Source organism: Lissotriton helveticus, chromosome 8 (genome assembly GCF_964261635.1).
Source record: "Lissotriton helveticus chromosome 8, aLisHel1.1, whole genome shotgun sequence".
NCBI lineage: Eukaryota > Metazoa > Chordata > Amphibia > Caudata > Salamandridae > Lissotriton > Lissotriton helveticus.
Genome location: NC_136069.1, coordinates 737,941,683 through 737,954,505, shown reverse-complemented (window position 1 = coordinate 737,954,505; position 12,823 = coordinate 737,941,683). Strand labels below are relative to the sequence as shown.

Below are 12,823 nucleotides of genomic sequence, written 5' to 3'. Positions count from 1 at the left end.
CTTCTACAGTACATGCTCCCATAGGGAAATGGGAGGTGGTGTTAATCCCTGCACCCTTTGGCAGACACCTCAAGGTGCCTGCCATGGGGTGCAGGGATTAACGTGCACCCTCGGCCCCCAACTGGAGGCTGCAATGGAAAGGGGGCCATGCTAGAGGCCGCCAAACATGCTTTCCGACAGGTTTTCAATGTCGGAAAAGCCGGCATGGAGACCATGCCACAAACCGTGCATCGTAACCGCCGTCCATTTGGATTACGGGCCGATCCAAAATCAGCTGGTTGGATTTGAGACCGACGATGTTGGTTGTAAGGCCTTACGAGTGACATCGTAATAGGCCCCTTAATTATATCTTATCCCAGGCTTAGGTAAAAAAGAAAGAGGTTTCATAACGTTTATTGAGAGCACTAAAATAGAGACCACAACCTGGGCATTACCCTCTTCGCTTGTGCTGCGAAAGATGTGTACATTCAGTGTGATATGATGTGTACAGTTGTGCTCGATGTTAGATGAGTGCTTTTTTTCAAATTCATCAACTCTGCATGTTTTCGGTTTTCTAGGCATTCACATCGTTTATGTTTATTTTTTATAGTGTGATTTTTGTAGGTGTCTTCATTGTTGACAGTTCGAAGACTTTTACTTTACATTAGTATATTTTTGTATTTTTACAGTGTGATGTATATGGGTGAATGCAACGTCTTACGTTATATGACAATATTCCTTATTTTTATCTTTCATTTTTGATGCAATGTTTGGTCTGGTAGTGTTATTTTCTGGCGTTGCTGTCTTCTATGTGATTCTCCTGCAATGTCTCTGGATGAGTAAGTATGGTGTGTAACTTTCTCCAAAACTTGGCTGGAGTAGATATGAGTCTGTATGTGCACTAGTACAGATGTGTTTTGTATTTGCATCTCCCGCCTTTATTTCTCCTCTCCTTCTACTAATTTGTAGCAGATATTCCCATTTTCAGACAATTCCACTTCGCCAGTCACACAGGGAGAATGAGGTGTGTGAAGCTCTATGCAGTCTCAGAGGAGAACACCACACAGAGGAGATGAATATATGATGTTACCACGAATACAAGTTCCACGCATGGCAATACCACGCGAATTTTAGTTCGCAAGTGGCTTTACCACGCTGGAATTTGCAACGAAGGATCATACCACGCATTTTTACGTCCTAAACACAAACACAAATGCTAAAGATTATTTTCTTACCTGACACCTTCCTGTCTTTCACCAGCAGCCCGTACCTTCCATCCACCATCGAAACAAGCGTGAAAACACGTCTGCCAAAATTAAAAAAGGACTGCCGTAACGGCACGTCTTTGGGGGAGGCACTTTCCTTTTACCTCAGTGCTACTGAAGTGCGTTTTTTTTTTTTAAATGTAATTAACCCGCTCTGGAGGAAGCCGTCGACGCCTGCTCAATTAATTTAGGTTTTTCTTTGTCTAATTATCGTAAGCACTGGGAAAGGGAGCCGAGCTCAGGGCAGTAAACTGACACTCTGACGCCGTGTGTGGCATCCTCGTTGGTACTGAAGTGCGTTTTTTTAAATTTAATTAACCCGTTCCTTTTTTTTTTTGGGGGGGGAGACCCCCCCAGGCCCCCCCCAGCCCCGTTCCTTTTTTTTTTTCTGGGGGGGAGACCCCCCCAGGCCCCCCCCAGCCCCTCCCCCAGCCGACCCCCGCCAACCCCCCAATCCCCCTAGCCAGTACGTATATGCGTGGCAAAGACTGTCGTTGAAGGCATACGCGTGGAAAAGACGTTTGCGAGGTAAGTGCCTCGTAGTAAACGTCACGCGTAGAAAAGCCTTCGTTGAAAATGATGTTTCCCAGAGGGAGATAGGCTTATATATATTCACATACCTAGGTGAAGTGCATTTAAGCATAGGTGAAGTAGTGCAAGCAGTGGCAGCTGCTCAGAATCCGAAGTGGTGAACAGTAGGGGAATACAAAAATAAAACACACACAAAAAAAAGTATAAAACATTACTTACCTGCTGCTGCGGAACAGCCTTGCTACTCTCTGGATCCTCGGCGCAGGCTGGTGCGCACTGCACAGACTCACAGATCCCAATCACGAACGCTGCTCTCATGCTGGGAATACCATTACCCAGAGTGAGAGAAGCGCTGGGAATGGTGTGAGCAGCCTGGTTTGGTGCTCAGACAGGGCCTGGGAGCCTGTGTCTTTTTGCCACCTGGCTGTGTAACACAGCTCGGGTTGGAGAAATGCTAAGTGTGCATGTCGATTTGGCCGTCCTAAGTTGGCCGGCCAAACCGACATGTGCACTTAGCAGTGGCCATCACCCCTTCTCCCTACTGTTGTCATCAGATTGTATGGCCCCGCCCCACCCTATGACTCAGCTCACTGGTAGCTTGCAGGTCAGATGAAAAATACAATTATGATAACATTGTTTGATTATCATTGTATTTGTCATGTCTTTAAATCTGCTGCCACTCAACAATGGGACGACGCTCCTCAGCCCCTGCAAAAATACTACTTCAAATGATCATAAATTACTTTTGTGAACTGCACCTATATTATTAATTTAATTGTGCTGCAATGCCTGACTTGGTTAAGCTTGAATCTTTATGGTTTTACCTTCCATATTGATCATCTCAGTTTCTAGGAGCTTTAATCCCACACATGTGCAGAGTAATCTTTCCATTCCATCAGCATTGCTTTGCAGGCGCTCAGCAATTGCGGCAGAGGACAGTGGGGCACCAGACACCTGCAGCAGGTCAAAGACACCCAGTTCACAGGCAGTAAACATTGCCTAAGGGGAAAACCAATAGATTAAAATGGTCTAGTAGCAGAACTTAATACAATTCAGTGAATTGACTAATTAACCAGTAAAGACCTCGCACACCACAAATTACTGTTTTGCTTAATGTGATCAAAAAAGTGAATAATTCAAGGTTATTTCCAAAGCTGTATTTCGCAAACCTGAAACGAACATAGAACTGCAATAAGCCATCTCAGATACACTTGTCCATTCCATGTTGCTTTGTGCTCTAGGTTTACTAAATGGTGATGCACAGTGCTATACAAAGCTACATAATATAATAAATACATAGGTACGTGTAAATGTTGCCCCCTCACACCTAAAGATTTTACCATAATACACAATCACTTAAATGCTTATTAAAGGATAGAAATGTCATTGGAATGAAATGAATTTCAGTCATGATTCACCTGCAGGTGCCTTTGTTGATGAAAGCATACTGTGATGTGTCTGGCCGCAATACTTTTATTTTCATTTCTCTTTGTTTATCACTGTATTTATTCATCTTTCCAGACCTAAATGTGTGCCTGCAGCAAGAACTATTTTTAGGTCTGTCTAGAGTGAGCTTTAGATTTGTCTCAGAGATTTTTTCATTAAAAAAATATCATGCTGGGAGAATCTCTGTGACAAATGGATTGCCATTTCCATTGATTTTCTGTTAGCCTAAGGATGAAAAATGCGTTTGTTAGGCTCACTGCTTACATACATATTTTAGTCAATAGCAGAAAACGTCTCCTCAACTTACAGGACCTTAAACAAACATCACTTTATAAGCCAAGGTTTGAAGCGGCATTACTGTATTTAATTGTACGATGGGTAAACATCACCCCGCTCTAATTAATCAAGGTTGGATTGGGATAAAAAATCGTCCCGAGCACGCTAAAAAAAAGTGGCCCTCATTTGCAGATTCCCTTCCCGCAAAAAACTGCTTAGTTTTATGACTGGGTGGGGGGTCTCTGACAGAGGCATGTTTTCTTAACTTAATTTAGAAAAAAAAACATGGATTACTTCATACTGGTAAACACACATTAATACAAGTGAGACCACTTCTGCTCAGCCCCTTGCCCCCTCTCTAGCTGCATACATTAATGGGCCAGCCCAGCGAGTGAAAGGGATTTACATATGTACCCGTTGATAAAAGGGAGGTAATGGACCCCCATCTGCCTCCAGAAAGGACACTCAGTCACCCACAGGGCTGCTGGCGACATCCGAAATGGACAGACACCGCCTAAATCAGGCCCCCAGGCTGTCAAAAAAAGCAGCCCACAGCTAAAACTCGGATACCGGACCTTTGGCCATTGCCCGAGTGCCCGCCTTACTGAACCAATCCTGTCATTAATGCCCACAGTAGTTGCATTGCAGAGACTAGTGAAAAAAGCCTTTAAACTGGTCATCGATTAACACTCAGTGTATGTCACCATCAATGCTGGGCATATTCACTAATCTCTGCTGTGCACCCGAGCCCGGAATGTATTGGACATGCATGGCAGGTTACATGTGAATTTCCCCAGAATACCGGATTAGGCCGTAAAAGCAGGGTCGTGCCGGTTCTAACCAGCTGTTACTGTGCCGATGGCTGGTACGATGACGTAGGTGGCGCTGCATGTTCAAAGAGAATGGAAATCCCGAGAGAAAGTGTCTCTCTTCAAAGGATTTCCCTTCCTACTACAATGACGTCACGCCTTAAGCAGTGCGCACTCATGTTCACCCGAAACACCAACAAAAACCGGGATGTCTGGTCACCCTATCTTTGAGGCCCAAAAATAGAGAACCCCTAGAGACCCCTTTCGAGGCGCCCCCAAAAAAACTGGAGGTGCTCAGATTCCCCCGCCCCCCCCCACACTTAAAGCCCTGTAAATAGGCCTCTAACGGCGTAATGCAAGTCCCCGCGCAGGGATCCCCAGCCCTTCAGGGACACCCTGCCCTTCGGAAGACCCCCTATTCGACTGAAGGCCAACTAATATCAGTAAGACATAGGAGACTCAGGAGGCCCTCATCTCTTTCTACAGGAAGGACCCTTCAGTTTACATTGTCCCACAAAAGCAGATGTTATTTTTTTTAATCCTGCTGAAAGTTTTTGATGTTGCTATTTGCAGTAATTATATGAATCTATTATGGTAATATTCAGCATGAAATATATTACTCAATTTCCAGTACAATAAGACAATAACTCTCCTCTTAAAAATGTCGCCCTCATTCTGCCAGAAATGGAATTCACATTTTGTGGATTATAAAGCCTGTTGCTTTAACTTCTGTGCAACACGGGAGCCGCACAAGCATAGGCCAGCCAACAAATACCTGTGAACATGCTTAGCAGTGCTTTTCATGACAACAGTTTAATTGGTAACCCAGGCACTATACTGCGTGTTTACATTTAGCCAACAGTCTGTGGACTGTGGAGCAGGACAATGCTGACTTTTCCCTGCAGCTTAGCATTGCAAGCATTTTGAATCAGAAAACACAACACCACTAGCTCAAGGAAGAAAAAAAGGAGGCGGACGTAGGAAGCATAGAAAGGACAGGTTTCATTGAGACAAAGCACACATTGTTTGTATTTATGCATGCTTGGTTTTTTATTATGCATTAGCACATACAACATTTGTTTCGGCAATGTTTTTTGTCAGTGTGTTTGAAGTCTCTCAATTTTACCACATAATTCTTCGGTATAGCAATTGCAAAATGTTTGTAGCTTTGTAAATAGTATTTCATTATGCAATATGATCTAGCAAAATGTGAGTATGGAAGGTGTATTGCTATACCAGGGAAACGGTCTTTTTCATGCAGCCATTATGAAACAATGCCTTTGCATGGCCCTCCTCCCTTTGCCCAGATAGGCCCCGGGGACCCTATCTCCTGGAGCCATATTTTGATTATAGAGGTGCAGGTTGCATGACCCCCTCCCTAAGCCTTAAAAGTCCCTGGAGACCTAATCCCCCTGGACACATTACTATAATTAAGCAGAGGAGGATCACATGGCCCCTCTTCTTGAGCCTATCATGACTCCAGGGAGGGGACATGCAGACCCACCTCTTGGAGCCTTAATAGGCCCTGGGGACCTAATCCCCCAGGGCAAAATTCCAATAAAAGGGGAGGGGGCCATATGGCCCCTGTCACCAAACCTTATAAGGACCCAGGGACCACATCCCTCTGGGCCAAATACAATTAAACAGGGGAGGGGGCATGCAGCCCCACGGGTCTTCTAGGGTCGCTATCCCCCAGGTCCACATTTGAAGGGAAGCAGGGCATGCTGCACTCCCCCCTGTGCCTTTATGGGCCCAGGGATCACACCCCCCATGGCCAAACACAATAAAAAGGGGGAGGAGGTCCCCCTCTCCAAGCCAATTTTGGCCCCAGGGACCCCAAATTCCTGGACTTGTATTAATTATAGGTGGATGCCCACTCAGGGTACCCACCAGCTACCACTTTGGGGGTCATGAAGGAGCCCCAGGGCTCCTGTGGCCCCAGTCAACTATCCATATCCTGCGATAGCCACCATTGGTCTCGCCCAGAGGGACCAGCTGTTTTTTGCATGCTCCCCCCGGGCAGGGGGGGTACAAAAGGGGGTGGTGATGGATGGAGCATTGAAAAGATGCAGGATGACACAGGAAACATATTCTTAAAGTGTAGTTAATTGTAGAGGAAAGGGAGAGCCGTCCCAGCAGGCTGGAGGAAGTTCAAGTAGTAACTGCCCCACGGAGAACACTGGGAGTGGAACATTCACAGTGACATACAGAGGTTCCATGTTGCGCAATACATGTCACCACACCTCCCCTCTTTTAATAAGATAAACAACAAACAATGAAAACAGTGAAATAAAAATACAGTTCATAAAAGGTACAAAGAGATTAAACATAGTCTCGTAGTTTGCTAGGTCTAACTGACACTCTGGTGCTCTTCCTAACCTCATTCCCCTCCGAAAAATTGTTGAAATTGACATTGCTCGGAGATTTAGAGGGATCTTTGGCAATTCGAGAAGTGGACCACCAATTGCCATTGTTCAATCTAACCGCATTCTTACGAGTATCCACTACTTGCTGTGAATCTAAAAACTTGGAAAGACCTTTTCTAACTAAGACAGGATTTTTAACCCTGACCCAATCTCCAATTTGAATGTTGTGAGAAGCTTTCTTTCCAGGCTCAGTGTGTTTAGAACACATGACAGAGGATTTCTTGTGGGCAGCATCCCACATGTCGCTCATATTGTCACCCCGACAAAAATTTCTCACCATCCAGAAAGGATATACTTGTGAACAGGCCTTTCTTCCTCTCATGAGTTCAAATGGGGTGTAGTTAGTGGCAGAATGGGGGGAAGTGCGATAAGACCATACAAGATCTTTGACTGCGTGGAAGACACAACACCTCGACTTAAAAGCTGCCTGAACACACTCTACAATAACTCTGTTAAATCTTTCCGTTTTGCCATTGCTTTGCGGGTGATAGAGGGGAGTTCTAGTGTGTTTGATACCACACGACCTCAAAAAGGAATTCATTTCATGAGAGATAAATTGAACACCATTATCGGTTAAAATCTCCTCTGGGTAACCTTCTCTCAAGAATATACTGTTTAAGCAATCAATAACACTTTTTGAATTTGGTACACTAATAGGTTCAACTTCCACCCACCTTGATAAATGATCGATAAGAACCAAAAAATATTTTGAATTGTTGGGGAGAACATGAAATGGTCCCAGGAAATCCATCCCTAACTTCTGCCAAGCTCTATCGGGGATGGAAACCTTAGATTCCACAAGACCTTCCAAAACTAAAACCTTGTCACTAGTACTGCAACGTGAACACAGTCTGACAATTTCATCTACTTGAGAGTCCATTTTTGGCCACCAAAAATCAGATCTTACTTTTCTTTTAGTGATGGTAGCCCCAAGATGACCTGAATGCGCCGCTAAAATGATTTTTTCTCTAAATGACGATGGCGGGACCAATTTGTCACCCCGAACAATTAAACCATTTTCCATTGACAACTCAGTGTTAATTTTCCAAAACATTTGAAGATCGGGAGAAAGACATTTCTCTTTAGGCCATCCTTTTCTTATGAAAGAAGAAACGTCTTGGAGAACTGTATCATTATTTAGTTCTCTGATCCAATCATCCTCTAAAAAGGATATAGACTTCTGACAAACATTAGCCACAAAACACTCTTCTACTTCTGTCTCCCAATCTTGCTCATCATTATCAGGAATGGGAAGCCTAGAGAGGCAGTCTGCCCTGCTGTTTCTTCCCCCTGGTATGTATTCTACACTAAAGGTGTATTCTAGTAGTTTTGTTGACAGTCTTGCCAAACGAGCTGTCGTGCGTTTGACATTTTTTCCATTAAGAATATCAACTAATGGTCGGTGATCTGTTTTGAGAACAAAAGACCTGCCCCAAAGATAAGATTTAAACTTCTCCACACTCCACGTACAGGCTAAAAGTTATTTTTCAATAACAGAATACTTCTGTTCAACAGGACGGAGAGTGCGAGAAGCAAATCCTACTGTGTGCTCCTTCCCTCCAGAAAATTGAGAAAGAACCGCACCCAAACCATAGTCGCATGCATCAACTGTGACAACGGTTTGTCTACCTTCAACAAATGCTTGTAGAGCTGGGGCAGAAAGTATATGATCTTTGATAATCTGAAAACCTTTTTTGCATTCTTCTGACCACACAAAAACAGCTCCCTTTTTCAACAAGGACCTGAAGCACTCGGTGGTTTTCGCAAAATCTTTCATAAATTTTGCATAAAATTCGCACAGACCGAGAAAGGATAAAAGTTGCTCTCTATTTTGCGGAGCTGGTGCTTCAATAATGCTCTTGACTAAACCTGGTCTTGGTTTAATACCTTTTTCCGAAATGATATGTCCTAGGTACTCAATTTCTTTGGCTTTGAAAATGCATTTACTTTTCTGCAGCGTCAAACCTCTATTCTGGAGCACTTTAAAAACTTCATTAATAGCTTGGTCGTGCTCACTCTCTGTTTTGGTAAAGATGAGAATGTCATCTTGAAAGACAACTACATCGGGATTGTGAGCAAACATTTCTGACATGAGTCTCTGAAAGACTGCTGCGGCCGACGCTAGCCCAAAAGGAAGACGGCAAAACTGAAAAACACCATCAGGAGTGACAAAGTCAGTGAGATGTCTGGATTGAGGGTGCAACTCCACTTGGTGATAGGCAGCTTTAAGATCAAGCTTCCTAAACCACGAAGATGACCCCACCTTGGCAATAAGATCTTCAAAGCGTGGTAGGGGAAACCCATCAACCCAAATGGCTTCATTAAGGGTGCGTAAGTCAACACACATTCTCAAATCGCCTGACCTCTTCTTGGCTAAAACGATAGGGGAACGCCAAAGAGTGGATTCGACCTTTTCAATGATTCCTTGATCACACAGACTCTTCAAATGCTTAGACAAGTCGCTTCTGATGCTCAGGGGAACATTGCGTAATTTATGCTTAGTAGGAACGACATTGTCTTTCACTTTTATGGAATGCTGGAAGTCGGTGATTTTCCCAAGACGATCCTCAAAAATTTTACTAAACTTTCGCTCCCAATCATTGTGGATATGGGTGTCGGATGTGGATCTAGATACTATGGAAACAGAAATATCATCTTCACTCCGTTTGTCAATGAATACTGGATTAGCTAGTCCTGGTTTAATGGTCAAACCAATTTCAGCCTGGTGAATAAGACCAAGAACATTAATTCCTTTTATGGCTACATACACTTTTCCCCTGATGGTTACACCTAAAACGTTAATGGTAGCCCAGAAATACCCTAGTAAATTAATTCTGCTGCCTTCGAATGCTACGGTTAGAATGTCTGGAGGTAGCAAACTTTTGTCAGACCAAAACTTGGTATATTTATCTTGTGAAATGATGGTAATGCGTGCACCAGTGTCAACTAGCAGTTGAACATGATCTTTCTCAATGACAACATCAACCTCAGGATCGGAGATGTGTTTAGAATCACTTTTGTCATGTGAATCGCTGACAACGATGACATATTCCTGATGCATGACGTCCTCATGAGAAAGATCATTTTCATTAGAAAAGTCGTTATCATTAACATTGGTACTATCATCGTCAATGACACATCGAATATGTCCCTTTACACTTCCTCTCCTGCCTCTCATGCATATCTTAGAAAAATGTCCCATTTTACCGCATTGACCACATTGTTGGTTGATAGCAGGGCAATTCTTAAAAGAAGAAACGTGAAAAGAAGAACCACACCTATAACAAAACATTCTAGAATCAAATTGTTTGAATCTGCCACCTGTAGATATATTGGGCCTTCTAAAATTACCACGTGGCACAAAGGGAATTTTGGTTGTAGGGGTACTAGAAACAGCACCAGAAACTGTGGTATTGGACAAGGCTGTTTCCAGTTGCTTTACATCATCCATGGAGGTTTCTATACTTTTTGCTATGTCAACCGCTTTATCTAATGTGGGATCTTTGCACGTAAGTAACTTCTTTTGAATTTCTTTGCAATAGCATCGAGCAACAAGTTGGTCCCTGATGAGTTGCGACGTGAAATTGTCAAATTCGCAATTCGCAGCTAGCATTTTTAAAGCGGTTATAAATGTATCAATATTTTCATCACTTTTTTGTGTTCTTGTGAAAAACTTATATCTATGTACAACTAAATTCTTTGTTTTAGTAAAATACTTTTCTAGTTTTGCTACAGCAATTTCAAAGTCATCGGGATCTTGACCTTCAGGTGGGTCATATGGAGGTAAATGGTCAAAAACATTTTGGCCTTCGACTCCCAAATGGTAGTACATAAGGTTCTTCTTTCTCTCTGGTCTATATCTTTGGCCATCAATAGCACCCAAATAAGCCATAAATTATCTTATCCATAATTTCCATTCTAATGGAGGATCACCAGGTACCTGTAAGAAAGGTGCAGGAGGAGTAACACTTTGCATAGTGATGTGAAAGAAAAGATAATGTTTTGGTAGAATGTAGATTGAATATTTCTGTAAATGAGATTGTAAGATTCAAATATAAAGTAATAATTTTTTTAAAAAAAGTTGTTGGTGAAAACAAAAATTGCAAAAAAGGTATTCTGATTCACTCTCCTGCGAATTGTGAGCACATCACAGAAGTAGTATGCTGCAAAATAATGAAAGAGAAAAGAAAAAAAAAAAAATATGTGTGTGTACCACAGAAGTAATACACTTAAAAAGCTGTGCGTGAAGCAAAAAAAATATATGGAAGAAAATATCCAGTTCAGATTCAATTCGAACTTCAGACACAAGATAGCAGTATAAGATAATGAGTTCCGTCTTTTCAATGTTTTAGATAGTGTGTGGATTGAACGAAAAGGTGAACTCAGGATGTCAAAAAGAAATTGTTCGACAAACACATGTAGATGCTGTGCGTGTCAGCGCTATATATTTTTTTTTTGACAAAGTGTTCGACAAGCACATGTAGATGCTGTGCGTGTCAGCGCTGTATTTGAGAAGTGAAAGTTTGAGGCTTTCTGTGACGAAATCCAAGCCGTGTATAAGCTTTGGCTTCTGTTGGTATGTGACTCCAGTCGCTATAGAGATCTGGAATCAGTAAAAGCCTTCCCTGCTCGTGGAGAACGTGGAGAACGTCAGAGCGTGGTTGTGATAGGTCGACCACACGTATTAGATTGTCGCGTCACTCACTCCTGATTCGACCACGTCATCATATTTGTGACTGCAGCCCGAGAGAAAGGTCCCGTGAGTTCCGTGAGACACGGTGAAAACTACAATCCTTTTTTCGTTTCCTAGAGCGAGGAAACTCTTCGTGGGACACGGTGAGGTACGCAGTACTTTTAATGTTCCTAAGAGCGGGGACACTCTTCGTCAAGTCTTATGTCCAAGGGAATTTAGTGGGAAACAGATGGGTTTCCTCAGTTTTTTTTTTAAACGTGGTTCGCAGAGTGGGTACGGCTCTCCCTATTCAATCCCAGTTAGTAAAGATCAAAAACGTACTCACCGTTTGACGTTGCTGGCTGAACTTGGGTGATAATTCGATGGGCAAAAAAAAAACGGCAGAAATGGAGATTTTTTTTTTTTTAAATGGATGACTTGTCGTGGTGTAGATCCCGTCCTCAGTCGCCAGTGAAAAGATGCAGGATGACACAGGAAACATATTCTTAAAGTGTAGTTTATTGTAGAGGAAAGGGAGAGCCGTCCCAGCAGGCTGGAGGAAGTTCAAGTAGTAACTGCCCCACGGAGAACACTGGGAGTGGAACATTCACAGTGACATACAGAGGTTCCATGTTGCGCAATACATGTCACCACAAGCATCTGAATCAATCAAACACTCACACCCAGTCAAAAGATCTGGGTTAAATCCATCACCGTTCTTTATCCCACTCTGCCACCCCAGTTCAGACATGGCTATATGCAAATCAGTCTGACCCTGTGCCTCATGGGAACAGTCCAGCCCGAACTGCCAAGCCATGTTTTCCCTGGACCGGGCAGGAGCATATATGTTCTGTTTCCATGCCCACAGGAGTGCAGGCAGGGAAACAGAACACAAGTCTTTATCCTGCCAGCGAAAGCATGTTTAAACCTCCTGCAGTCTGGGAGCAGACGTCTATGTTTGCTCCCATCTGGTGAGAAATGTAAAAATTCTCCTGCCAGGCAAACACAAACACAAACTTTATTTCCATGGACAGGAAAAGTACTGTGTCTCAGGGTGGGACTCCCCAGGATACAATAAGTGAGTAGGCACCAGGGGATGGAGTCCATAGCACCAATAAACGTTTAGGGAGCAGAGACAACGACCTCTTTCTTTTAAAACTTTTTTTGGCCCTTGGGGTGAGGTCTGGGATATACGTATATATACATATATATATATATATAAAAACCACTGGCAGTCGCCTGTAGGTAGTTATAAGTAAAACCTTCTTTCTATTCAAAAAGCATTTTTTTTTCCAATATCTTTGGCGCAGTTTGACAAACCTTTGCAAAATTTTTAATAAACTAATGGATTACTCAAATCAGCTCCTGTCCTGAAATTTTCAGGTTGATTCGTCAAGCAGGAGACAAGAAACTTGGGGG

At 43.0% G+C, this 12,823-nt stretch overlaps 1 protein-coding gene across 1 annotated transcript in view; it reads right to left on the bottom strand.

Moving 5' to 3' along the window:
* Window positions 1-12,823, bottom strand: part of LOC144771761 (acetylserotonin O-methyltransferase-like) — a 323,217-nt gene that overhangs the window by 260,112 nt on the left and 50,282 nt on the right. The window contains exon 2 of the mRNA XM_078656056.1: window positions 2,600-2,774. Coding sequence (XP_078512182.1) covers window positions 2,600-2,774 — 175 coding nt within the window. The remainder of the gene's footprint in view (window positions 1-2,599; window positions 2,775-12,823) is intronic.